Source organism: Mycteria americana, chromosome 1 (assembly GCF_035582795.1).
Source record: "Mycteria americana isolate JAX WOST 10 ecotype Jacksonville Zoo and Gardens chromosome 1, USCA_MyAme_1.0, whole genome shotgun sequence".
NCBI classification, from domain to species: Eukaryota; Metazoa; Chordata; class Aves; order Ciconiiformes; family Ciconiidae; genus Mycteria; species Mycteria americana.
Genome location: NC_134365.1, coordinates 89,607,237 through 89,633,932, shown reverse-complemented (window position 1 = coordinate 89,633,932; position 26,696 = coordinate 89,607,237). Strand labels below are relative to the sequence as shown.

The 26,696-nt window shown below is 42.3% G+C and overlaps 1 protein-coding gene across 2 annotated transcripts in view; it reads left to right on the top strand.

Annotated features, from left to right (window-relative positions):
• Positions 1 to 26,696, top strand: part of CASR (calcium sensing receptor) — a 41,361-nt gene that overhangs the window by 6,722 nt on the left and 7,943 nt on the right. For both annotated transcript variants that reach the window (XM_075491786.1, XM_075491785.1), the window contains exons 2-4: positions 1,979 to 2,285; positions 5,610 to 6,491; positions 26,075 to 26,305. In XM_075491786.1, the coding sequence (XP_075347901.1) occupies positions 1,979 to 2,285; positions 5,610 to 6,491; positions 26,075 to 26,305 (1,420 nt within the window). The remainder of the gene's footprint in view (positions 1 to 1,978; positions 2,286 to 5,609; positions 6,492 to 26,074; positions 26,306 to 26,696) is intronic.

The window sequence follows — 26,696 nt, the reverse complement described above, 5'->3', positions numbered from 1 at the left end:
TACTTCTAACTGTAACACACACTCACATGTTCTAAAGGGTGTCCATTTTCTTAAGGGTAATCTTAAAATAGCTAGCTGTCCCTTTGGTCATAAATTATAACTAAGGATTTTTATTGGCCTCAAACTTTTTGACTTGAAGAGATTTGTATGGAAACCATACTGTCTGGTCTTTGAGGTACATCCTCAGAGCAGAACCTCATTTGGAAGCTGGCCAAAGATGTCTGGAGCAGGTGAAATGAAGTTGAATAAATAAAGTTTTTAAGACTTAAAGATAAACCTTAGATGTGATATCTTTAGAACTTCTGATTCCAGATAAATCAGATAAAACTCCTAGAATAGAGGCAATGTGGCTATGTTCATTCAGCTTTAAAGAAGTCAGACATAGCTAACATCAACTTTGGAAGCAATTCATTTCATCCAGCAATTAAAAAATGTTCAGGTCATATATCCCAGAGATTGGAAGTTCGTGATTTCATGAAGCTTATCTTTAGAAATCTTCACCTTGGTAATGGAAACATCTCTCAAAGAATTTCAAAATGGCACTTGTGAAACCTAAAATTTACCATTTCATATAGAATCTGTTCTTGGGCAGGCTATTTCCCCAGGCTTTTCCAGTTCTGGGGCCCATCAGTTTTCCCAGTGGATCTCAAGCATAACAGCTTTGACACTTTCCTGTTTCCAGCTGCAACTCAACACAAAACTGCAAACTAAGTGCTATCCTGACCTATAGTGCATTACAAGGAAGGGCAGGTTTCAGTTCATGAAAGATTCTGCCATTCCAGTTGAATTACCCTAAAACATGGCAGCTTCACAGGCACACAACCAGTTGCTTTTGCAGCTTTACAGGAGAAAACACAGTAGGTAAAACTTGAGAATAACACATATCAAAGCAACTTTCTTCCTGCTGCTTTCCACAAAGAAGCTCCTCTCTTTTTTTGGATAAGTAGTCACTTACCCTGCATCAGCTTCTTTCACTGCGAGCCCATGCGATGCTCTAAACAGGGACTCCCAGGTCATGCAGCACACTCTTGGCACCACTCCCCAGCTCTGGGTTAGCTCCATGCACAGTTAAGAAATAGCCGGAAACCTCAGCTGTTCCATTTTAGAGAACAGAGGAGGCTTCGAAAAACAGAGTTTCAATTTCACAGGCCAGCTTTGATGGCACCTTCTGAGCTCATGTCTAAAGCAAATGTATGAGAGCACTATAATAAAGAGAAGGGTTATTCCTTCAATGAAAACACTGAAGTATCTAATTAACAAGTTAGGAAGCTAGGATTTATATTTATAGCATGTCTCTGTTCTCTGGTATAAACAGGTTGACTGTTCCTTCTCTCACAGTGTGAAGTGCGTGATGTGAAGCCGAATTTCCCTGAGCAGAGCTAGCAGGCACCTTTTCATCCAGGGACATGCCAGTGCTGTGTCTCCACTCGCTCTGCCTGCCTAAAGCCATGAGGAGCTGACACACTAGGCATCCCTAAGCCCAAGTCCCTGACAGCATCACGCTCGGCACAGGCTTTGCAGACACTGCCATCTGCATTCAGAAACATGTCAGAGGAATTTGGAAGGAAACCTGATAGGTGTAGCTTTGTGTCAGAGCATTTGCTCAGGAATCACGAGATCCAGGTTTAGGGTACTGAACAGAAGGGACAGGCCAGAGCCAACACCCCAAGCATGCTCTCTTTCAACTTTCCCAGACTTCAGAAGACTTCTTAGAAAAGTTCACCTCATCCTCACGACCTCTGAAGTGAGCTCCCAAACTGAAGAGCTGAAAACTGGAACAAAACCTTGTAGCATATGCACGCCTCTTCTGTAACCACTGAACACAAAAGCAAAACTTTCCAAATTTAGTAGGACGCAAGAAATCCCATAAGTTGCTTTTGCCTTTTGTATCTGGAATTCTTCACTCTGTCTCAGACCTGGTCTTCTCTCCTCTGTTTCCCTTCTTTTCACTCACTTATTTTTATTTTTGCTCCCTCAGGTATAATTTCCGAGGCTTCCGCTGGCTCCAGGCTATGATCTTTGCCATAGAAGAAATAAACAGTAGCCCAACTCTCCTACCCAACATGACCCTAGGATACAGGATATTTGACACTTGCAATACAGTCTCTAAAGCCCTTGAGGCCACACTGAGTTTTGTGGCCCAGAACAAGATAGACTCCTTGAACCTGGACGAATTCTGCAACTGCTCAGAACATATCCCTTCCACCATTGCAGTTGTGGGGGCAACTGGCTCTGGCATCTCTACCGCCGTGGCCAATCTGCTGGGACTCTTTTACATACCTCAGGTATGCTTTCACTTCTCTTTTTTAGGTACAGCTGGGGGTATTGCTGTTTGGAGGGGATCTTTAAGTACTTTATAGAACCAGGACAGGGAACTGCACTGCTGCCTTACGCGCTCCATCTCTGTTTCAAACAAAGGAAGGTTTAGAAATGCAATGGCCATAGCTGTACGAATACATCCTTGGAGGGCTGAGGGGCAACACACAGGGCCAGAAGCACTGGCTTTTAAAGTGGGACAACAGTTTACATGAAAGAAAGCAGTCTACTTCCCTCCAAACTTATTATGTCAAATCAAATATTTTTTTTAGTCAGAGATACAAGTCTTCAGGCTCACATTTGCCAGAAATGTATTTGGGCCAGTACAGGTATGTGCAGTGGCTGTGCCAGCTTCTCTGTCCCACTCTCTGCTGATGTGTCCTAGCTGCACACCAGAAAGTCTCAAGGGGAGTTCAGTGTCCATGGCTTGTCTAATCTTTGCCATTTCCAGTAGAACCTCAAGGAGAGAAACAATACAAAATGTGGGGGTTTTCTTGCAATAGAAGTCTTTCTTGCTAGCAATTTGCAATCCCCAAACACAAAGATTACCAAGCAGCCAGTAACAACATTCAGCCAACAGCAACTTAGTCTAGGAGGACTAGAGTCCTCTAGAGTGGTTTAGTCTGTGAACATCGGTAATTTAGGTCAGTCATTGGCAGTTGCCACAGGTTAGTTGTGATGTTACTTCACCATGGTCACTGTCTAGTTATGCCCAACTCCCACAGAGCCCACTTAAGTCAGAGCTCAGTCATTGCCAGCTACTCTTAGGTCTCTCAGCATCTCTGATCATTCAAGCAGGTGATCTGTAAAGTTGTTGCTTCTGCTGATCAGGTGCTGCAAAGGTTTCTTCTGGGCTGACCTGCCTTTCTTTTGGCTTAGGGCCTCCAAAACGGGGTTTGTGAGAGGATGTGGATATGCCCCACCTTGTCCTGGGGTCATCTGTGTGGTGGTGTAGTTGTGCCAGCTCCTGTGTCACAGCATCCTTCTTGCTGTCTGCTGACTCTACTGAGGCCAGTGCCAGCATCCACGGTCCCATCCTTTTGTTTAACAAACGTGCTGCTCTGCCAAGACCCTAAGCAGAGTATGAGGCTGGCATATTATAGCTTAATGTTGTTGCTCTTGATTTTAGATTTCCACACTGAAGACAACTTTGGAAAAAGTGCTTGGCCTTATCTATTTATGCATTGCCTTGTACAGCCTAACATTTCCAACTCCTCTTCTAAAATGAATACAGGTGCCAGAGCTCACAGAAGTCCTTGTAACAAGATTGTGTCACACTGCACTCTCAGCCTGTCTTGCGAAGATATATCTTTATTTCAGCCAGGGCTCCAATTCCCATCTGCACCACAAATGAAGAAGGAAGGATTGTTGTCTGCCTGGTGCACAGTAATATATCTTGTCTATTTAATGTTATCAGTCTGACTCTCTCACAGGAGTCTGAAAAAATGGACATTCAGTCTCTGATCAAGGCAAGAATGGTTTAAGCTAAGACCAATATATGCTATCTATGTATTGCCTAGAGTAGCATTGGAAGGTGGCATGTAATAAACACTGTGATGGCATTTTAAGGCATACTGTTAATTTACACCTCGTATTACCAGGTGAACAAGGGCAGCTGAGAAGGGTTGGTGAGTTGGACTGAACATAAAACTCAGACTTTCCCTTTGAACAGGGAATGGCATTTATGCTATGAGGCAGTAGTCTTATCTAGAGGTTGCTGAAACGGGTAGATGTCAGGAGGTTCAGTTCTGGAACGAAATCTCAGCCACGTGGTTGAAGTATAACAAGTGAAAGCAGGCTTTTAAACTGAGAGTTGTTGGGCAGCATTAGAATACACATTATCGCTGTCATTTATAGCAAGGCCATTTACAAATCCATGCCTAATAGACCCTGCATTTCAGTACAAGTTGGAGGTATATTTTACAATTAATGTAAGGCTCATTACTCATTCCGTTGACATAGAAACTAAAAATGTTATGACTCCAGTTCTGTTTCTCAGTATCTCACCTCAGTGTACCCTTACAGCACATGTGAGAGTGGGGTACCTTCCTTGTACACCCTGGCACTAGGTTTTAGGAGATGAGAGTAGCACTGGGCAGCAGCCTGTCCAGGGGAGAGTATAGCTCTGTGAAAGGAGGATTTGCTCCTGTGGCCCTTGAAACTGCACTAGGAGACCTCTTTTTCTTTCTTCTTGCAGAAATATTAAATGCCAGAGGAATTTAAGGAGGAGTTAAGGTTTTCTGTAAATTTCCACTTTGTACAAAATGAGCTGTTTATGGAAGACTTTTTCAAAGTGAGAGTCAGTCCCAAAGTGTTCAGATACCAATCTCAAAATGCAAAGATAACTGAGTTTTAAAAGTTCTCCAGATCTTTAAACTGTTCTCCTCTGGGTTTTATGGTTTTCTTCCTACTTGTAGAAAATCCAAATTATATCTTAAGAGCATATGGCACTTGTTCTAATTAGGAAAAAAAATATTTCTTGATAGCTTTACAAAAGGAAATAAAATCCCATTTTAACTGTAAAACACGACGGCTCATGGAGCATGGAATGCCTACTGGCTTCTTTGCTGATTCTGGCCAGCAATCAGGAAATACTGCTAAGGTAGTATTGACCAGCATTACCTTAACACTCCGCAGGGTCAAGGCGACTGATATACATCACATTCTTCTTACTTCAACTGGCAGGGATTGTATATAACACCCATATGGTGCCTGATGGAGCCTGTTTAAGGATGGAGACAGAGGTGAGAGGCAAGGAGAGACAGACAGTGTTCTTCAGAGTAGGTCTGAGATGGCCATACCAGCCTGCTGTCTCATGTCTGGTTCAGGACAGAGGAAGCTTGCATTTTGTCTGAATTATGTGCATTGCCCTCATTTATCTAAAAGGTACATTCTTCTTGTTTCTGGATTTGGCAGGAAGTACAGTGAGGTACATGTAGGCTACCCATGGCTCACATCTTTGCCATTCCTCCAAGCTAGTGTCAGTGTCTCTCTCCCTCAGATTCTTGACATTACAGGTGAACACAAGCTTGCTCCGGTTCCTCAGGTCTGAGCAGCTGCTCCTGGATGTGTGCCTCTGTAAGACAGTCACAGCTACAAGAACATACAGACTCTCAGAATGGATCATGTGCAACCACAGGCTAAGAGTACATGGCTGCCAGTGTGGTACTCAGCTCTCTCTTCATCCCATCCAAAGTTACCCAGGTTGACAGTGGTGCTAGATAAATGTAGGCAGTTTATTTCCAGGCAGTTCACTTCATGGTGTGTTTTGCTTGTTCACTGTGCTCTCACAGGTCAGCTATGCCTCATCCAGTCGTCTCTTGAGCAATAAGAACCAGTTCAAGTCCTTCCTCCGCACAATCCCCAATGATGAGCATCAGGCCACAGCGATGGCAGACATCATCGAGTATTTTCGCTGGAACTGGGTGGGAACAATTGCAGCCGACGATGACTATGGCCGGCCAGGGATTGAAAAGTTTCGGGAAGAGGCGGAGGAGAGAGATATCTGCATTGATTTTAGCGAGCTCATCTCCCAGTACTCGGATGAAGAGGAGATCCAGCAGGTGGTGGAGGTCATCCAGAACTCCACGGCAAGGGTGATCGTTGTTTTCTCCAGTGGCCCAGACCTGGAGCCCCTCATCAAAGAGATCGTCAGACGAAACATCACTGGCAAGATCTGGCTGGCGAGCGAGGCCTGGGCCAGCTCTTCCCTGATAGCCATGCCGGAGTTCTTCCGTGTCATCGGCAGCACCATTGGTTTTGCACTGAAGGCAGGACAGATCCCAGGCTTTCGTGAGTTTCTGCAGAAGGTGCATCCCAAGAAGTCCACCAACAACGGCTTTGCCAAGGAGTTTTGGGAGGAGACATTTAACTGCTATCTCCCTGATGGGTCCAAAAATTCTCCAGCTTCAACTTCCTTCCACAAGGGCCATGAAGAGGGACTGGGGACTGGAAATGGAACGGCTGCCTTCCGACCTCCGTGCACAGGGGATGAGAACATCACCAGTGTGGAGACACCATACATGGACTACACGCACTTGCGGATATCCTATAATGTGTATTTGGCAGTATATTCTATTGCCCATGCCTTGCAGGATATATATACCTGTACCCCTGGGAAAGGACTCTTCACTAACGGATCCTGTGCAGACATTAAGAAGGTTGAGGCATGGCAGGTAAGTCTGTCATTTGTGTGCCTGTGCAATATACTTGCAGAAAAAAGACAAGCTGTCTCGGAGCTTTTAGGATGCCTTACATAATCCTGGGTCTCAGACACAGCATAAGGCTCCTGGGACGTAGCATATCACTGCATGCAAGTTAGGTGCACTCTCCCACCCCACAGGGAATATAAAGTAAGTTGTGTTAGGTTTGCCTGCAGTGAAAGGGGCTTAAACTAAGTTAAATTTTCTTGCATTTGCTATGGGCTGAAAGTGCATACATAGACAATTACCACAGCCTGGCTGACGCAAAGTAACTTGATCATATGTTGAGCCCTTACATAAACAAGAGGGCCTGGAGAGAGCACATGAACAAGGAAAACAGTTTTTAGAGTTCTTTTTCTTTGGCAAGCTCTATGACTTTTGCAATCCCACAGCAATTTTCCATACAGGCCGTATTTTTTTTCCACAGTTTTAAGCTTATATAGGATCAGACTAAAGCCGGTTGAGTAATGAAGGAAAATAACATGTGGATGTTAGGCAAATAATAGATAGCTGCTTTGATTTGGCAGTGATATTTGTGAACTGATAAAATGATGCTAATGATTTAGTCGCATTTACCCATTCATTCGATGCGTTCTGCCCACCGGCATATGGATGGTATTCTGGCATTTTGTCTTCTGATCCTTTATGAATGCTCTATAGCTTACCATATGTTTGATTGTGCTATCTGATGTGATATTCAGTATGTGTTTTTAATATCTACTGCATTCCTAAATAACAGAATTAGCTTGTGGGGCTATCAAATGAAGATATGCCAAATATGTAGTAAATTCTGTTTGCCCCATTCTGGTCATTGCAGAAAACTCGGGCCCAAACATGACTGAAATCAGAACAACACGAATGAATTTAAGGAGGATCACATTCCCATTTGCATGTGTAATTTCCTCTATTTGGGATAGTCTAACCAAAATAAAGGCTATCTGTGCCACAAACTTTGCAGATGTTGGATCAGCATTCACATGTGAGAACTGCAGTTTGGTTCCTGTCTAGTCTCAGTCAATTCAAAAACATCAGTCAGATCAAAGTAAAAGATCTTTGTCTTGGCATTTACGGGAAACCTGCATTGCTCTGGGTACCTGATTTGGGTTTACTGAAACCACTTTACTTGGAGTTAATGAGTGCAGGGTTTGACCCTGGTTTAGGGGAATCCTGCGATTGCTGGCTCTCTCTGAGATTTCTGTCTTTCAAAGCTATTCTGCTTTTCAGGAGCATACTGGCAGAAGTGGGCAAGTCACAGACAGATTTAGCTTTCACTGTGTCAGTAAAAATGATCCAGAATAAATATACTTTTAATTCGTTCCCTTATGTCTTGTCAGCTTGGAAAGTAAAGCAGGATATTCATACCACAGCTAAGTAAAATAATGTGGTGTTTGTTGAGGATTCCACAATCAGGAAGAATGTCCTCTCATTTCTGTGTTGCTTGTCTGGTGCTGAAGGATGGCTGTATCAAAGTCCCAAGCATCCTGCTGATCTAGGCTTTTGGGTGTGCATACTTGCCTTAAAGGACTGAATCAGCATCAAGAAAGAGTATGTGGGGAATAACAGGACTGGGTGGGAATATCGGGTGCTACAAAGGAACAGGCTATATTTGAAATGACCACCATTATGTGGTGTTGGTTGTCAAGCATATTTGATATTTGTGCATTTTTTCACTTCATTTCAAAATCAAACACATGAATAGAAGGTAAATGGCAAATTTGTGTGCACACCTACTTCATATCAGGCATTGCAGCTCATTACCCTTGGGAAGCTTTTCTCAGCCCCAGGGGTAATGAGTTCACCTCACAAACGTGCATGCTCCAGCATCTCCAGACAGCGGTTTTCTGACAACCAGACAGAAGAAAACCTTTCTACTAAAATCAGTCTCATTTGCAGCAGTACTTCTGCCAGTGGTCAGTGCCTGCTCTGTCTTCTCACAATCGACTCAAGGGTTTCTTGATTGGAAGCAACCTGAGAGAGCAAGGACAGTGTTAGGAAGCCTCCACGCCTGAGACTGGAGGCAGCATCCACTAATAGTGTCTGCAATCATTGACCAGGTGGTGTGTGGGACAGATAAGGCAAACACAGTGAACTCATAGCTCCATTAGCCTGAGCTCCTGTCCAAAGCAGCCCTTGCCAGCGGGATTGGTGGCTGGGGAGGATAAATGGTGTGTTCCACAATTTAATTATGGACCATTTAATTTTGATGCCTTTCAAGGGCGTTATCCCATTAACACATATTATTTATTCGTTGTCTACTAATTGTTAATTATGTGGAGGGTGCTTGTGTGGGTCTGTATATGAAACAACATTTTTACCTCAGTGGGCAGTTCATTTGAGCTGGACAGCAGGAAACCTAGCACAGATTTACTCTGAGTTGGCTAAATTGGGTGCAGTTCTCCTATTAAGAACTTACCATCTACTGTTTAAGAAAGCTCCAAGTATGTTTCAGCATGTGGAGCACAGGATTTTTCTGTGTCTCCAAAGCTGAAACATCAAATACTAACAACTTTCTTCTCTACTTATTTATAGCTACTTGTTTAAGAAGCTGCTTACTCATTTTCTCCACCTCAGTTGGTGGTCTGTGACAGACCCTGTCCGTAAACCCAGTCTTGCTTCCTTTTGTTTTACCAACGCCTCTGAAGCTGGCAGTGGGCACCTCCACTAGAGATGGGACTGATCAGCCCGAGCTTGCAGGCTGCCGCAGCATGTGCAGAGATGCGGGCGCAGGCAGAGCTGGTAAGCAGGCAGGGCAGCTTCCAGGCAGGAGCTGTGCCACTCAATCCACGCATGCATCTGCCTGCGGGGTTCAGAGTCCTCTATCTGAAAATGGGAAAACTTGCGCTTCTGTACTCTACAGAAAATTACAGACTTTAATACGATATTTGTGCTGCCCTTGTTCTGAGCAATGTATATGCCTGCAGCTGCCATATTTTAAGAACCTACCCTGCTGCAAGGCAGAAGATAATCCAGGTGCACACCTTTGCAAGATGACTGCAAAGAGCAGATAGTATTCTCTGCACATGCCATTGTTGTGTCCTGCACAATATGGATCAAGATCAGATTAAGTACTTCTTTTTGCAGTGTTTTGTTCAGGTAGCGAAAAGATGCAGGGCAATCCAGAACAAAATGTATAAGCAATTCCTGTCACATTTGGAAAAGGCAAAATTTTACACAAAGCACTAAGGATTAAAGTGCATGACTGCAAATAGTACAACAGAAATAATCCTCTTAAAGGACTCCATCACCTCTGATTATCAGATGCCTGTTCTCTTTTGCTGGTGGGCTGTGATTTTTTTAGGAGACTGTATTAAGTAGTGCTAATTCTGTGTGTTGCTCTAGTTCATGGACTGGCCTCCCCCAAATACAGGCTGTCTGATAAGTTATAGAATAGCAGTGGGAAGGTATGGCAAGAGGTCAGACATGGACTCAGGACTCCTGTACTGATGCTGCCTCTTTGTCAAAATTCCCTGCATCTTTGGCCTGTTTCTCCATAACAGCTCAAACAGTCTGCTTTTGAAGCCCTTTTTTCTTAATATCTTCCTTGATAAGATTTCCCCGGTCCCTCAAGTTCCTTCATTTTCTTGGTCTCTGCTCACGTGGCTATTCCCATGGTCACTTCTAACAGCAAGTCCATCTGTTCTTTTTTCAATTCCTCTCTGAGCAAAGATTTATAACCCTTTGGGGCATTTACAGGAGCCTCTCTGGTGTCTCTCTCATTTCAAACACTGGGTGGTCCTGCAAAAAATAAGAGGAAAACCAGTAAGGGATCCTAATCTGTCCTTCCGAGCAAATATTTATTACTTCATATTCTTTCTGTGTGAGAAGAGGAAAACCCTGTCTTTTCCTCAGACATAGTTCACTCTGTGTTTCTGCCCATTCATTTGACTTCTTGATGATTTCCAACAAGCAGCTGATGGGCCTCTTGTTCTGTCTCACAGTAAAAGCATTGCGATTAAATGGGGAAGATGGGCTCCTGTGGATTTGAGAAGGCAAAGGTGTGCAGTCACAGGGTCATGGAGCAGAGCATCCTTAGGTGGACTCCCAGGCAGTTTTCAGGTTGTGGTTACACTGGAGGCTGTGAACTTTGGCAGGTTCATGACTGAAAAATGAGATAGCTCTTCTAGGCATCAAGGCATCATGTGGCACAGGCTGAAAAATGTGCTGTCCTAAAGATTAGCAGGTTAAAGACATGCTCATGTAAATTATTCTATGCCTAGAAATCTGATTGACCTCAGACTTAGTGAAAAGCTGCCATATGCTGTTCCACAAAATAAAAGCAAATGCAAATTGGCTTCACCTAGCAACACCTGAAGTCTTTTATTACACCCGTGCACCTCCAAGCCAACAATTCCTTCCTCTGTGGTGGTGATACGCATTATGAAGAAATAAAAATGGATTGATGCCTTCTCCAACTTTACATTTAGGTGTGTCTGGCTGGCTGGAAATTGATTCTGCAAGGCTTTAAAGAAGTGAATGATGCCTTAGATGGCATATGTCTCTCCAGACCTTTGAGCCTAAGGGCTTATCTAATCAATTTTGTGTCTGTTGAACTATATAGGCCTGTCTGAATGATTAAAAGGGTGTATGGAAAACAGCTGCTTTGTGGTATAGAGAATGAAACAGTATCAGAACAGGTATTAACTGAGGCTGGTGTGAAAATTAGTCATTCAGGAAGAATTGCGATGAAGACAGAGGAAGGGGCTGAATATCAGGCAACTGCAAAACCTCACCTAGTCTGCATTACAAATGCACTGGAGATATATTTGTTATGAACAGAAAGCAAGCATTTCACCAGCGTGCCTTTGTTGTGGGAGACCGAATTGAGAGGCAGGCAGTTTGAGCCACACAGAGAAATGTGTGGGTCAATAGAGCAAACACAGCTATTTCCCCACAAGGGCAATAACAGATGATTGCTTATTCATCAGTTTGGAGATAACAACTTGCTGTCAGCTGAGAACATCACTTGTGAGCTCTTCAACTAAGCAGACAATAAATGGAGTATTATTTAGATGTCTCTGCAACTAAAAGGAGAAAGACTTAACTGGACCTTACTAAAGACGGGGGTCAGGCCTGTAACATCACCAGTAGAAAATGCACAGGGAAACCATCGCCCCGACAGGGTTGCTAGAAGAAGGGTGAATGAACTGCATGCAGCAAATACACAGTCTCTGTGTCATGAAGTAAGGAGCTGTGGTTATTAATTACTTGGTAGAGAATGGCTGAGATTCTTCTGAATCGGGGTAGTACACACTGCCTGATGACAAAAAATGAAGTATTCCTGCCCACCCCCAAATGTGTTGAATTTTTCATAAAAGTCATATTTTATATTTTTAATATAGTGACTTACATGCTGCATTACAATAAAAGCTGTATTTGAAAAGAAGCATTTTCTAATATTTATGAAGCTCATTTGTACCTTTGTCACTTGGGGAAAAGAAGTCAGTTTTTCAGCCTATATTGGACCTGGGAATTTTAGGGAAGGCTCCATGAGATGCTCATATAATGTCTCTGTCTGTAGCAACTTCAGATAATAATTACCCCTTGAATTACCAAGATATCAGTAGCTTTTGCTAAGACACAGCATGTCTTTGATACACAAAAAGATGTAAAGTTTCTTCTAGGACTGACCTTTCCTGATGCTACTCACAAATGGAGCTGGTGACAAAGGGCACCTTGAGAACCCCCTAAAGGCACTCAGAAAGTGAGGTGAGGAAACAAGTGGATTTATCAAAAATTCAGTTTCATGTAATAATCATTCCTCTGACTTGGCTGATTTCCATTTATCCCAAGGTAGGGATGAAGCTAACTCCAAAGGCATGATAATCATAGCATAGTTTGTTATTTCTTTTCTTTCTGGGTGGTCAGCCATCTTCACAGATGCTTTACTAACCAGTCACATAGTTTTATCCCCAAAGTGAATTTTCATGCACTATGAAGGACTGGTGTTGCTCCACACAGTGGGTGAAGTTTGGAGGAAGGAGAAAAAAATCACCTTTTATGGCATATAAAGGACCCTTTTGCCTTGTAGAATTAAAAGAGTGATCTCCCCACTGGAGCAGAAGCAATACTTTGCTCAGAAAGGACTTTTACCCGTGTCTCTAGGAGGAATTATATGAAGGTTATTTAGGAACTGTAGAAATCAAAGCCTTGACAAGAGATTTCTTTCCTGGCTAAGACTTATATTGATAAAGGAAATGGACAAAAACAGTCTTAAGCTAGTGGCCAAGTGAAACATGTGCCCAAACAGAGTTACAGTGAATCCACTGGGACTTCAGTTGACCATTGATGGGACCTGTGACCGTGCTTGCAACAGATGCCCATTCTAAATGTCCAAAATGGCTGCATGAGTTCAGTCTACTCAGTGTGAATACCGGAAACTTTAGGACTATTTTTTTTCTTTCTTAAAATGGATAGTAGTTCTTGAAGACATTATAAATAACCATAGAACTCAGGTTTGACAAATGACCATTGTTTTGTTAAAAGAAATGTCACCAAGTATGCACTATCAGTTAGTTGTCATTCTAACAGAGAAAGGTGACTTACTCATGCATTGAAGTAATTAATCCTATAGTTCCAAGTAAGAAAGAATTTACAGTGGAAAGCTGTGACTTCTTCCTGGCCTAGAGACAGGCACAGTTCTTCAAATCAATATCAGCAGTGTTCTGTGCAGGAACAGAAGGCAAGTTCTTCAAATCAATATCAGCAGTGTTCTGTGCAGGAACAGAAGGCAAGGTCTGTTTCAGACCTTGTTGGGACTTTGAAGAGACTGATCCATAAAGGGCTGTTACAAGAAAGTGACAGCAAATGGGTGCAGAGAGACACATATACAAACTTGTTCTCTGCACAGCTGGGTAGATACAGCATTAAACACCTCCCAGAAAAGACATTTCAATCAGATTTTATGTTAGACATTATATGTGAATTATGCTACTTGAAAACACTGAGCTTACAGGATAACCATTGGATCTATTATTCACTTTAATAATTGGACAATTCATTATATATTATTTAGTATTAAATTTAGACTTAAAATATTAAAGAGAGCCCTATCTTTAGAGCCCTAAAAGAGAGCCCTTTTAGATACTTCACCATAACAGTTATTGTGCAGTATGATGACATCCCAAGAGCATTAAAACATCATTTACTCAGTCAGGACTTCTGCCAATAGATCTTCACCGTTAGTACGCACAGCACCCTGGGCCATTGTACCCAATGGATTTCTTCATATTATATTTGTTACAAGTGAAAAACAAAGCAACTATGGCATCAGGTCTAGAGTAGGTGTCCATGATGGTTCTTTCATATCATGGCTCTAGGTAAAGACAGCAGCATACAGAGTACAGTACAAAATACCATCTAACAGCACTGACAATTAGCTGTCACTGTACCTGTACCATTGCCTCTGTCTGTCCAGAGATCATCTCTCTCCACAAAACCTTAATAGGAACCTAAAAAACGTTCAAATGGAGTCACTTTCCAAAGGATCATGCAGTTTGAAATCCTTTGTATAATAAACCATGTAAACGTATGCCACATTCAGGAAAGTAATCTTGATCTATCTAAGGGATGCTTCACATTGGATGTAAAGGCTAGGTATTTAACTTCTGAAGGGCTGTGTTTGCCAGTCAAACTTGTGTTTAGCAAGATTTATTTTCCCCAAAGACCTGCTGACTAGCAGACCTTTTTTTTATTAGTATGATCCATGGCAGGTCACATCTCTTGTCACAGATCGCATCTTATTTCTAGTTGGGATTTAACTGACCTTTAGTTTCATTGGTCCTTACTTGGCCTTGCTCTATTAGATTTAAAAGTCCAGATGAAATACTCATCATTTTTCTCAATATGGTATTTATGCACATTGATCAAATTATTCCTCGGTCTTACCTTGATAATTTAAACAGAGTGATTTTTAGTCATAAGATTTGTTTTCTGCTTTATTTCTGTATCTTGTCCATTTACTTATGCTTCTTTTTGGCATATATTCAGTATTGCTCTACCAGCCTCAGCACTGCCAGACAGTGAAAAAAATTCCACATTTAGATACTTTCATTACCTCCCCATTTATATGTGCAGAAGTTACATTAGCTGCCCTTGCCACAGCATGCAATGGAAAGGTCGCATTAAGTTGCCAGTAATGCTTTGCAGGATGTGGTACCCTTTCTGTGCCTGTGGCTGGAATTTGTTATGCCTTGATGCATAAGTCTGAATTTCACTGTATTAAACACAGATGTGAGAGCACTATCTGGGGGAATGCTTTGTCTTGATTATTATTTACCATTATGTTAATCCATGCATTTTCTGCAAATTTTCCCAGCAGTGCTGTTGTATTTGCTGCCAGAGTATTGATGAACATATTGGGTAACAGCGAGTTGTTTACTGAGGCTGGAGGAATTCCCCATGAACTAATGATCTGTCTGTTGATACCTGTTTTTACAAATCTGTTGGGCAATTCTTGATCCATGAATGGATGATTTACATTGAATGTAAAGCTCAGATATTTCACTTCTAAAGGGGTACGTTTGTCAACCAAACTTGGATTTAACAAGATCTGTATTCCTCACTTATTGGCTGGCAGCAATTATGTTTCTGTCCTATAATTTTTTATTAATTCATCCTTGACCCAAACCTCTTGTTTTCCCATTGTTTTTCCTGGGATTGATGTCAGGCTAACCAGCCTTTCATTACAGAAGACATCTCTCTGCCTTTTATGATATTGTCTTTGCTTGGCAGCTGTTGCAGCCCATCAGAGGCTGATTCTGGAGCAGCCCACTGAGCAGAAATACAAGCTTCTGTAAGAGGGGTTAGCTCTGATTCACGCCCTGCACAGACTGACACGTAGGGAAACTTCAGGCATGCTGTTGGGAGTGCATTACACATGCATGTGTACCAGAAAGGTGGATTGGGATTGCTGTGGAATAGTATTAGATAGCATATTGACTTTGTCATTCAAAGCCAGTGGCTTTTTTATGCGTATATCATAAACCTACTGTATTAGCGCTCTTTTTATTGCTTGTGGAGTGCTGTGATGAACTGTCTGGTTTTGTCAGCCTTTTAGATCCAATTTAAATTGCTCGGGCTGTTCTCTAATATCTTTTTAAGGACCTTCTACCTCCATTAATGTCACATTATGGCTCCAAAACAAGTGCCCTTGGGGTAAGAATGTCCAGTGTTTTTTTCTGATAGCAAGGGCAATAACAGATCATTCATTTAGCTTTCCTGTTCCTCTTTAGCTGTCTCTTTAGCTTTCCATCCTCTTTAGCTGTCTCTTACAGCCTTATGTCATGAGGGTCTGGCATACATGACACCTTTCAATTTTAATATGTTCAAGAAATTTCTTAATATGTTGCCTGGTGATTTTTTCCTCTTCATTCTCCAGGTTTTTTATGTTCTACTTTCCATTAATATAATGCTTATGTTTCACAGCATTGTTTGAATGGTCTGTGTTGGATTAGTACTTTTAGAGCACACCATAATAAATACTGCTGTTTGAGCTTTATTTGTATGATGAGGATAGCAACATATCATTATCCCCTAATTCATGAGCTTTTATTTTAATGAACACAGCCAAAAATTCTGAACTGATAATGGGTTTATCATGCCTGTGGTACAGTCATTCAGTCATTTCCTCTAGCTTGTCCATGGATTTTCTCCATTCTGTTGGGTACAGAGAACTGCGTCATCACTGGCCTATGCTTGTAACATCACTGGGGCAGAGATGAGCCAAAAGCCTGCTTGATTTTGTATAGCGTTATATTCCACATCTAGGGATTCTCCACAGACATTATTTTTCATTTCACGACCACGATTTTTGTCCTGATTACTAGGAACTGCATTAATGCTCACAGTGTTTGTAAGGAGTGGAGGGATGCTGTCACTCCAGCCATTTTTCTCCAGAAGAAATCTACTGCAGTCAGTAGATCAGATTACATCTGTTTGGGATGGCACTGAACTGGGACCGAGGTGACTCCAGATGCCTTAACTCCTGAAGTTGCTTGTAGGAAGGATTCTTTTGGACTCTAGGGAATTAATAGTACCAATATCACGCTTTGGGCCATACAAATATATTGGGGTACCATCATACAGCTAGATCTTAATTTAAAACAGAAAAAGGAGAAATTGTTAGAGGAAAAAAACTCTTTTGTCATGTCTCTTCTCCCCTGGAGTTAGTCAAACTCAGTAATTGCAGTTAATTGAAACAACACTGTCCAAACAAGTATTTTGACAGACTCAAAATTGTTTCCCCTTTTTTCCATTTAAAAAGTAATTATAATTAAAAATTGAACTGTGACTTGAAGGTCACATTTTAAAGTTTGACTTTAAAAAACATATTGCACTGAATTTCAGTTGACTGGATTTCACATGATGTTTTCCTATGTAAATCTTTGGTTTCAGAAAATCCTATAGTTGAGATGTATGCAGAGGATGTTCCCACTCTGTTTATTTCCTCACGTATCATGTGGATCCAGTCAAGGCCAAGCACATGAAAACTTTCTTGCTATATTTTCCAGTCATGTCACACTTAGCAAAATCATTATCCTTTATCATAGTGTGCTTAAGCAATATGATATTAGCTATCAGCTTTGCATTAAGCAGTACGAGCTCAGGACTTGCATTCTATAGACAAGTGCACTTAGAACAGCAGGTGTGCATATGGCCAGCATGAGTTTTGGAGGACCTTCAGGAAACAAAATATCCTGGTCCCATCCTTACTGTGTCCTGTGACCTCCTAACTGACAGTTAAATCAGTCTGGAAAACCAGCCACGTGATGCCAAAATACTTTAAGACCATTTCTTGATTCTTTTGGGAACCTCTGTGACTCAGCAGACAGGTCTTTCTGAAGCATTTTAGACCCAGTTTTGTAATGGCATTCAGGCATCTGCAAACACCAGTAAATACCTGATGGGATTTTCTAAAGTATCTCGGTTAGACCTGACTTGTGCGGCCTCTGTTGTGAAATCCACTAGGCTTGTGTTTTTGAGTTCTTTCTGCACATTCTTGTAAACATAGTACTGTAGTAAATCTGACCCTAAATTAGATTAGTCCTGTTTTATATCAAGTCCCATTTTGAAATGCATGCCTTTGACACTTTTGGTTTAAGTGACTTGCTCCTACTGTTGTAGCAGCTATTAATTTGTTATTTGTCACCTTTCACTGTCAAGAAAGCATCAAAGCTGCTGCAGTTTTGAATCAGCAAAGCAGCATCCCTTGGTTGCTGGCTAGAACATAAGCTAACCCATCAAGCCAAATTACAGGCAGTCCGACCGGTCCTTGTCATGGGAAACTCTAGGCTTCATCAGTTTCCAAGCAGACTGAGCACTCACAGCATAGCATGAGACAAAGGAAGCATCAAGCACCTTCCACTGAGCAGCAAGTAAGGTGTTTCCAACACAGTCCATCTGAGTTCCTCCCTCTCCCAATTTCTACAATTTCCCCCAATTTCTATTGGAGGGCCTGCTTCTCTCTCACAAATAAAATACAAAATGTGTGCATGGGTGCCCAAGTCAGCACCACTGCTGCCCCTCCTCGAGCAGAGGTCAGTGGAAGAGGGTGAGAGATCCATCTCTCAGCTGCCAAGGGATTTCATATCCATGACGGAAGCAGAACCAAACAAATTATCAGTTAAAATATGCCAATCAGCACATCTTGTCATGGCCGCTTGATGTCCTGTACTTCTCTGGAGACCTGAACAAAGTCAGTCGGCTTTACAGGGGTCTCTGCTTCTGTGAGAATGTCACCTCTTTTCCACAAATCACTACATGTGTCATAAACAGTTAAATAATCCTGCCTTTCATTTCTCTTCAAATGGAGGTCAGACTGGCTGTCTAAGAGCTATCATCACCACCTCTGGACCACTCTAATCTTGCTTTAATTTTATTCTTCTTTTCTGATCAAGTGACTAGAACTAACTGCATTTTCCAGGGGAAACTGTACTATTGATGCACATATTGGCACCATATTTTCAGTGTCATCTTCTTTCTTACTTTCATATCCTAATAATTTGTTTGCTATTTCAACAGCATAATGCACAGAGTGTTTTTACTGAGCTGCCTACAATAATGAATGGGTCTTTGTCTTGAGTGGTTAGTTAATTTAGTTTCCAATAGACATTATGAATAGCTTAAATTATTACTTCTAACATATGGCACATTGTATTTGTCATACACATTTAGCCTTCAGTCATGCTGTCCATTTACCTTTCTAGTTTTATGAGGATGTCATTCAGTTCTTATCAAAGCATAACAACTTTGAATGTTCTTGAGTTATTCTCAGCCTTTGTACAGCTATTCTTGAGTCTTGAACTAAACTCTTTCTTTCACCCTGTTTTTCAAGTCACTGGCAGATCTAGCATTTCACCAGAGCTGGGATGTCCCCTATCTTGCCAGAATTCCTTTGCAGTATTGTCAGTGAATATCTGGCTGACCATCAATATTCTCTTTTCAACTCTTTCAGACCAGCCCTTCTTCCAGAGTTTATCTCCCTTTGTTCATCCTGCACTGTTACCAACCTCACAGTTTCAATCCTGGAGTACAGCCCAGTCCTTGTACAGTAGGTGATGACTAGTCTTCATTGTTTTAGCATGTATCCCAGCATTTAGCCCGGTATCCCAGCTACAGACCAGGCACTCCTTTTTGATGGGGCTGGACATGTGTAACAGAAAGACATCCCATTGTGTTGTGAGGTGTTTACAGTGAGAATCCCAGCTCTGTTCCTGGGTCCCTTTCAACTTCTCCACCTGAGTTACCCTTACAGGGATAAACAGGATTAACAGTCACTTCTTAGAGCAGAAAACCAATGGAAACCAGCTTAGGTGGAATGTTGCAGGTGGTGCATGGTAATGAATCACATCCTACACTGTCTTCTGAATGGCCCTCGGAAAAAGACAAGATTAGTGGTGTTGGCATATCCTGGCATCTTGGTTAAAAAAAAACCCAACACATCAGCACTACGTGTTGTCTCCATCAGTGCACAATAGGCAGCAGAGGAGGAGGAGAGATTATAGGGGGGAAGGAGAGCTTAGCTACTGCCAGAAAGAAGAATGCTTTGGAATGCTCAGGCTTCTGGAAACAAGTATTACTGACTCAAGGGGCTAGGGCCAGCGCCCTCCTGCCTGCTAGGTCCTTTAGCAGAACTGGTTGATATTGTGATGACAGCACTGCCTTTGGTAGACCCCAAGAGTTGGTCCTACATAAAAAACAGTAAGAAGATAATCCAAAGTAGAGAATGCAGCAGGAATTAAACATTGATATAGACAGTAAAAATTAGAGCTTTGCTAGCATGTAAATAAAGATTGATACATGGATAGATGGAAATGAAAGGAGGAAAGAAAAAAACCTATTGCTTCAGGGAACATTTCCATTAAAGTATTTTACAAGAAGCTCCTTCAGAAGTGGCATGGGCATATTTCCTCCTGATACTTGACCACTGGCAGAAACCAAACCCTGTATGCCATGACTGGGCTAATGGGATAGCTGAGCTCTCAAGTCCTTAAGCCTATTACAGCATTATGAAAATATCTTCTCTGGGTGCTTGACTAGGAATCTGAAACAATAGGGGAGAATGGACCCTTGGCAATTCAGAATGAAAGGGAGGACTTGCCATCTTCAGTACAGTCACCAGCTTTTCATCTTCACATTGAGCCATGAAGCAGAATTGTTCGCTGCTCTCAGGATAGGCACCCTACCAAAGCAAAGAGAAAAACATTTGATACCCATCAGTCCAGAACTGTTTTACAGGCCTGAATATAGCTAGGTAGACTGAAATTAAAACTCATTGTGGGAAAATGTATGTTAGCTGTCAAGACAGAATTCCTTGCAACTGCATGTTAGGAGGGAGAACTGTTTGTCTTTTGTGGGGATAGATACTTGTAACATGTCCAGGTTCAGTTCCCTTGCAGGACCATTTGACTTAGTGAAGAAACATGTTAGAAAGAAACTGCAGAAGGAAGCCAAGGATATTAAATCCTTGCTGGTATATGGAGACTAGTTAAGGACCTATCACAGTTGAGAGAGAGTAAAGGACAACCTATAGTGGATCTGGATACCGATGTTTATTTAAGAATTAACAAGACTAGAGCTTTTAACCTGCTTAGTATCTTGCTCACTTTCCCCACTTTTGTTTAGTCCAGCCACTATCAAAATGTACAACCAGTACATACTGCTTGCAGCTAGCAAGTAGCAGGCTTGTGCTCCAGAGTAGAAAAATTCAGTTTTGGACATTCATGCACACACACACAATTATCTGCTGCCTGACAGCGTTTACAATTTAACTGGGGTTTTTTGCCTGCCACTGGCTCTACTAATGACACAAAGTAAGTGTCTACTGCAGATCAAGAAAAGGTAAGGAAGCTGGCAAGGCAAAACAAAGGTATTAAGTGGTGTTTATTAAAAGCGAGGCAGCATCCTTCAAATAGCAGAGTTATGTCCAGTGAGCAAAATTGGAAGGATCATAAACTCTGGCAGGTTAAATGTAAAATTAAAATAAGGCAGGACAAAAACCAGAATGAGGAACAGTCTGTAAATGGGGTAAAAGCTCATAAATCCTTTTTTACACACTTCAGCAGTAGGAGTGTCTGTTGAGCCATAGATTATCACTTCAAAAGAAAAGGTAAGGCCATGGCAGAAGAATAGTGTGCTCTTTATGGACAAACTTCAGAAGGTTCCTGAGTTTATTTATTTATGGGGGACTTGTAGAGGATCTGTCTGATATTGAATTGACTGTAGAAGCAGCTATGGGACACAAGAGCAAAACTTAATACTTTGGTGCGAGTGAATGATGTCCACCCCAAAAGCTCTGCCAGAACTCACAGATGAAGTAGCTGAAGTGCTGGCTACAGTTACCAACCCCTCACTTAAAATAGTCTTGGGCCCCGAGGTCTAGAAAGTTGACAGATGTGACATCAATTTTCTAAAAGGGTTCTAGAGGAGATCCAAGGAACTAGCAAAGCCTGACTCAGCCCATTATTAGAAACTGTAGTAAAAAAAAAAAATAAGGAAGGAAAACTAGAATATACTGAGGAGGAGACACCATGACTTTTGTGAAGAGAAGCCCTACCTCACAAACCTTCTGAAGTTCTTTGAAGGCCTTGGGATTTATGTGGATAAGGGACCTCCTATTCATAGAGTATGCTCAGGCTTCTAAAAGGCTTCTGGTAGTCTGTCACCAAATTCAGTCCTCACATGGATGAACAGTTGGTTGAAAGATAGTCAGCAGAGGATAAAAATAAATGGTCAGTTCTGACTAATCACAAGTGAGATCTTCAAGCTTGAAGAGGTCCTTAGGAGGACTGCTCAGCTCTGGCTGAGTAGTAGTCAAAGAAGCTAATGCACTGTTAGGAATAGTCACACTGGAAAAAGGGACAGAGAGGTAAACAGAGTGCCCTGGGGGAACTCCATTAACCCTTGGTGCAACCCTTGGTGCATCTCACTTCAATATCCTGTGCAGATCTCAGAACTGATGAAGGAGACTGGGAAAGTTTGGAGAAGGGTCAATGGAACAGCTTCTGTACAAGAAGCAGCAAAGTTAGATAGGGCTTATCAGCCTGGGAGAGAGGTGGCTGAACAGAGATCTGACAAAGGTTTTTTAAATGCTGAGAGGCATGGAAAAGGTAACTAGCAAATAACAGTTCTTTGCCTCTTCCAACATAAGCACAAATGGCATCAAAAGAGATTAGTAGCTGCTCTGTTCCAATAGGCAAGAAGAGGTGCTTTTCTCATAAAATTTAGATCTCCTTGCTGTAGGAGGCTGTGGATGTGAAAAGTCTGCACAGGTGCAGAACACAAATATGCAACGTCATGGAAGAAAAATCCACTGCAGGTTATCAAGTACAAAGACCTTTGGCCCGGGAAGTCACTGAGCTGCAAAATGTGTGAGAGTATTCTGGGAAAGTATCATGTCCCCTTCTACTCTTGTGTAGGCATTTGCTGTTGGCCACGGTCAGAAACAGGTGCTGGGGAGATGGGCTGCTGATCTGACCTAATACAACTGTATTTAGGTTATGTTTTTATGATCCTTCCATAAGAGTGAAAACCACATTACCCAGAATATCTAGCCTGGATAAAGCATGAGATGCTACATGGCTAGGAATGGCCTTACCAGGAATAATGGGAGGGTGAAGTAGAGGGCATCTTGCAAGTCCTTTCTGATAATAGGTGTTTTAATTAAAAGGCATTGTAATTCAATGTGGAGCCTGTGACAGAGGGAAAAAAAAAAGAAGGAGAAATTACAGAAAGAAATATCTGAAGAAAGCAGCTCGCACAATGCTCTCCCCACAGGCTTCCACCAGCTGATGACAGTGTATTCATGCCACAAGGTCAGCACTTAAACTCTTGGTTCCAGGATATGATACATGCACCCTTGACGTGTTCTTGCCCTTGCTGAAGCAGGGTCTTTTAAGCCTTTGTGGATTGAGTCCTGAGTATTTATGTTTCTATCTTTAGTTACAAAACACAGTGACACATTTTTAACTGTAAAGCCTTTAGCTAATCATTGATAGACTGGTGCCTATAAAGAGTGCTGTAGTTATTCAGAGTCTACAACTTCCTCTTTTAAAGTTTAGTTCTTATATAGTCCTTGGTTGCTTAAACCGTATTTTCATGCTGTAGAGCGCAAAACTTGTTATGTGATATACAGATATCATACTGGGATTTTCTTACTATCTAAAACAGGAACATGTCCTAGGAGTCGTTCAGTTACCATCTCACAAAGCTGCCCCTCAGAAATTTAGACTTGAAGGCAAACTTTGGTATTTGCTGAAAAGAGAAAACAGGTTTTGTTACTCCTATTGTTCCAATTGTCCCTCCATTTGGGATTTTAAATAGGGCATGTGTCTTTCTTGCACGATTTGATATACCTGAGTTCCCTGCTCCCCAGCTATGGCTGCATAGCTGAAGCTGCTATTCTGTGCCTGGGGAAAGACAACATTAAGTGTAGATCAGTGCTTTTATATGAATATTTACCTGCCAGATAGACATATCAGCTCATACAAGAAATGGTTTATAACCTGAATCCTCAGGTGTAGTGTGTGTGTGACCAAGGGAAACATGCTGCTAAACTAATCCTACAAAAACCCACCAGTAGCCAGGGGTATGTATTACTTTCTAAGCAGCGCAGCCTAATGTCAGGAGGTAAGGTAAGAATAGACTAATTGAGATGAATGCTATGAAATTAAACAAAAACAAATTGCATCCAGGGAATCCAGAAGTTTATCCACCATTCATCTCGCTGACTGTAAGATCAGCCAGCCTCCTGCCACTGCAGCTGGCCAGGAGAGGCAGGACTTGAACTGAAGAATCTTCAATATGGCTCTTGCAAGATTGTCTCCTAATGTGTGTAGTAACTGTAATCAAAAGAAGTGCAAGGTGTGCACCTCCTGTCTAGACAGATAACAGTTAACCCAGCAGTGATATCCAGTCAGGACATCCTAGTGTTGTTCAACAAAGTGCTGCAGTGCTGCAAGAGAGCGCAATATTGAGTTGGAGTGAGGAGAAACATGGCATTCAGCTCAACAACTCAAATATGATCTGGACATCAAAGCTGCAGGTGTCACCTTGTGGTAGGTGCTAGAGCCTGCAGAGGAATGCGGGTTCCCTGCTTGGGACCTACACTGCTGGTGGACAAGGTTCCTGCTAACACGTCCAAGATTGCAGCCTCGCTGCAGACAAAGCCAAAGTGAGTTCATGCAGTACAGACACCACTGTGGATCTGGAGACCCTGTGTCACCCATTCTGACCTCAGAGCTGCCTTTGCCCTGTTCTTGCTCTGTTCCCTCCTGGAGCTGGGCAAGTAGCATCTTCCTGGGTGCCCCTCAGGGATGAGAGGGAGGAGAGGGGAGCAGTCTCCTCTTTTCTTCCCCACAGCAGGCAATGCTCCAGCTCTCCACAGCAAAGTGCCAGAGCAGAGCACCTTTTTTTGCTGTGTCCATCAGAAGGTGAGGTCTTCTAGGGACAGGTCCTGGCTCTTCAGTGAGATCATTGCAGCTGCACACCTTATGGGGGAGCTGGTCTACAGAGCAAGGCCAGCAGGGATTGAGAAAGACAGAAAAAAATCCTGCCTCCACCATCGCACTGAATACTGTGGCAATATTGTGATGTACTTCCATCAACATCACACAAAGCTGAAAAGGTATTGCCAGCCATGTCCTGTGTAGTAGTACTATGATTTTTCCAGACTCTCTCAGGCTGGCATTGATATCAATTGATAGGCAGTGAGAGGAGGATATCTCTGTAGCTCTGGGGATTTTAGCTTGAGATGGGAGTATCCCAAAAGGAAACAGAGAAAAATGAGACAATTTAGCTAAACTGACAGCAATTAATGAAGTTATTCTGTTCCCCTGTCCCTGTGTTTCCAGGTGAAAAGGCTTCATCAAAACAGTATTGTCTGTTCTATGTCTATGGGGTGAGGAGGGCACTGCCTGCCCAGACAAATTTATTTCATTTTGTTTTTTCTTACATTTTGCCATCCAGCATTGTATGTTTGGGTACCTGCAGGTAAGAGAGAGAGGACTGGGTGTACAAGCTGTCGCAGGCACTAGAACCACAGCAGCAACAGCGTCGCAGTGGTCTAGGGACAGCTGACAGCCAGGTGCCCTCAGAGTCACCTCAGCTTTCCATAGGTGAGCTCTACAGAGAAACTCACTAAGAATATCCATTAAATGAGGGGGAAAAAAAAAATCTGATAAGTGCATAAACCAGCAACTAACTTTTGAAGAAAAATATGATGTGGATGAATTGTATCACAGTTGCCAGTATCGTCTTTCATTCATGTTGCAGTTTCTTTGGTCTACCTGTCAGGCTATCTAGATCGTGAATTTTGCAACTGCAGTTGTTCCTGGGATTAACTGCTCTTGTCTGCAGCATATGATAGTTTAAGGCATGAGGTGAAAATTACAGGAGCCAACACGTGGGGACAGGCAGAATGTGATTACTTGAAACTATGCAACCAGGAGACAGGAGCCAAAAAAAAAGTGGTATGGATTCTCCAGGCCTGCCATGTGGAGCTTGGTTTGGTTTTTTTTACTGAAGTGCATTGGGCTTGGGGTTTTTCAATCAAAAGTCAAGTCTGAATTGTTTCTCAAGCATTACCATTTCTGAGTGATTGATCATTCAGAGATGACCAATGGCAACCGAGAGCATTTATGCAGAGTGGTTGCAAGAGTGGGGTGAGAGGGATGCGTGGGTGACTGACACACTTTAGTGGTTGCTGCCACTTCTCTGCCCCTAAGGGAGAGCTGTGGGCTTGCAGAGGTGGGTGGAAGGGACTGAAGAGGAATGCTAAAAGGCTGATGGGGTAGCAGCTGGTAAGCAAAGTGTTACACATGGGTGCCGTCCACCCAGAGGGCCATGATACCTTGTGTTGTCTACGAGGTTTGTACAGGCTTTGTGTGTGTGCGTGTGATGTCTATGAGAGAAAGCCTGCTACTACTGTGATTAAGTGATTTTTAAGAAATTAAGGACTGTAGTAAAGTGATTATTTCCAGTTTTGTCCCCATAGCAGATGTGTGCTCTGCTAGGGTTGTGACACACAGGCATTCACGGTCTCTCTCTCTCTCTCTCTGTAGGTTCTCAAGCATCTGCGCCACTTAAATTTCACCAATAACATGGGGGAGCAAGTGGATTTTGATGAGTTTGGGGACCTGGTAGGGAATTACTCAATAATCAATTGGCATCTCTCTCCGGAGGATGGCTCAGTCATCTTTGAGGAGGTTGGGCACTACAATGTTTATGCCAAGAAAGGGGAGAGGCTCTTTATCAATGAAAACAAGATCCTGTGGAGCGGATTCTCTAAGGAGGTAAGTGCTTAAATCCTCACAGAAACATTTCCCAAGTTTCTGCAAGCTGAAATTTGAACTAACCTTGCGCACTCCTGTATTATGGCTCCATGTCTCATTAAAAGACCCATTCATCTTCCTGTGTACACGGTCTCTGCCGTAGTCTTTTACACCCTTGTTACGCACTTCTGGAAATAATGGGCAGCTGCTTCTCCCCTCCTATACATTTGATGAGCCTGGGTATTAATGGTTTAAATAATGCCTTTTTTCTGGCCCAAGTAGATAGCTTGGAATTTTGCAGTGCTGTTTCCACAAGGATGAGAAATTCATTGCCCAAGTCTGGTTGTTGACTAAGTCAAGTTTTCCTGAGCTCAGTAGTTTCATTGCTGAAAACAGCCATCTCTTCCACTCC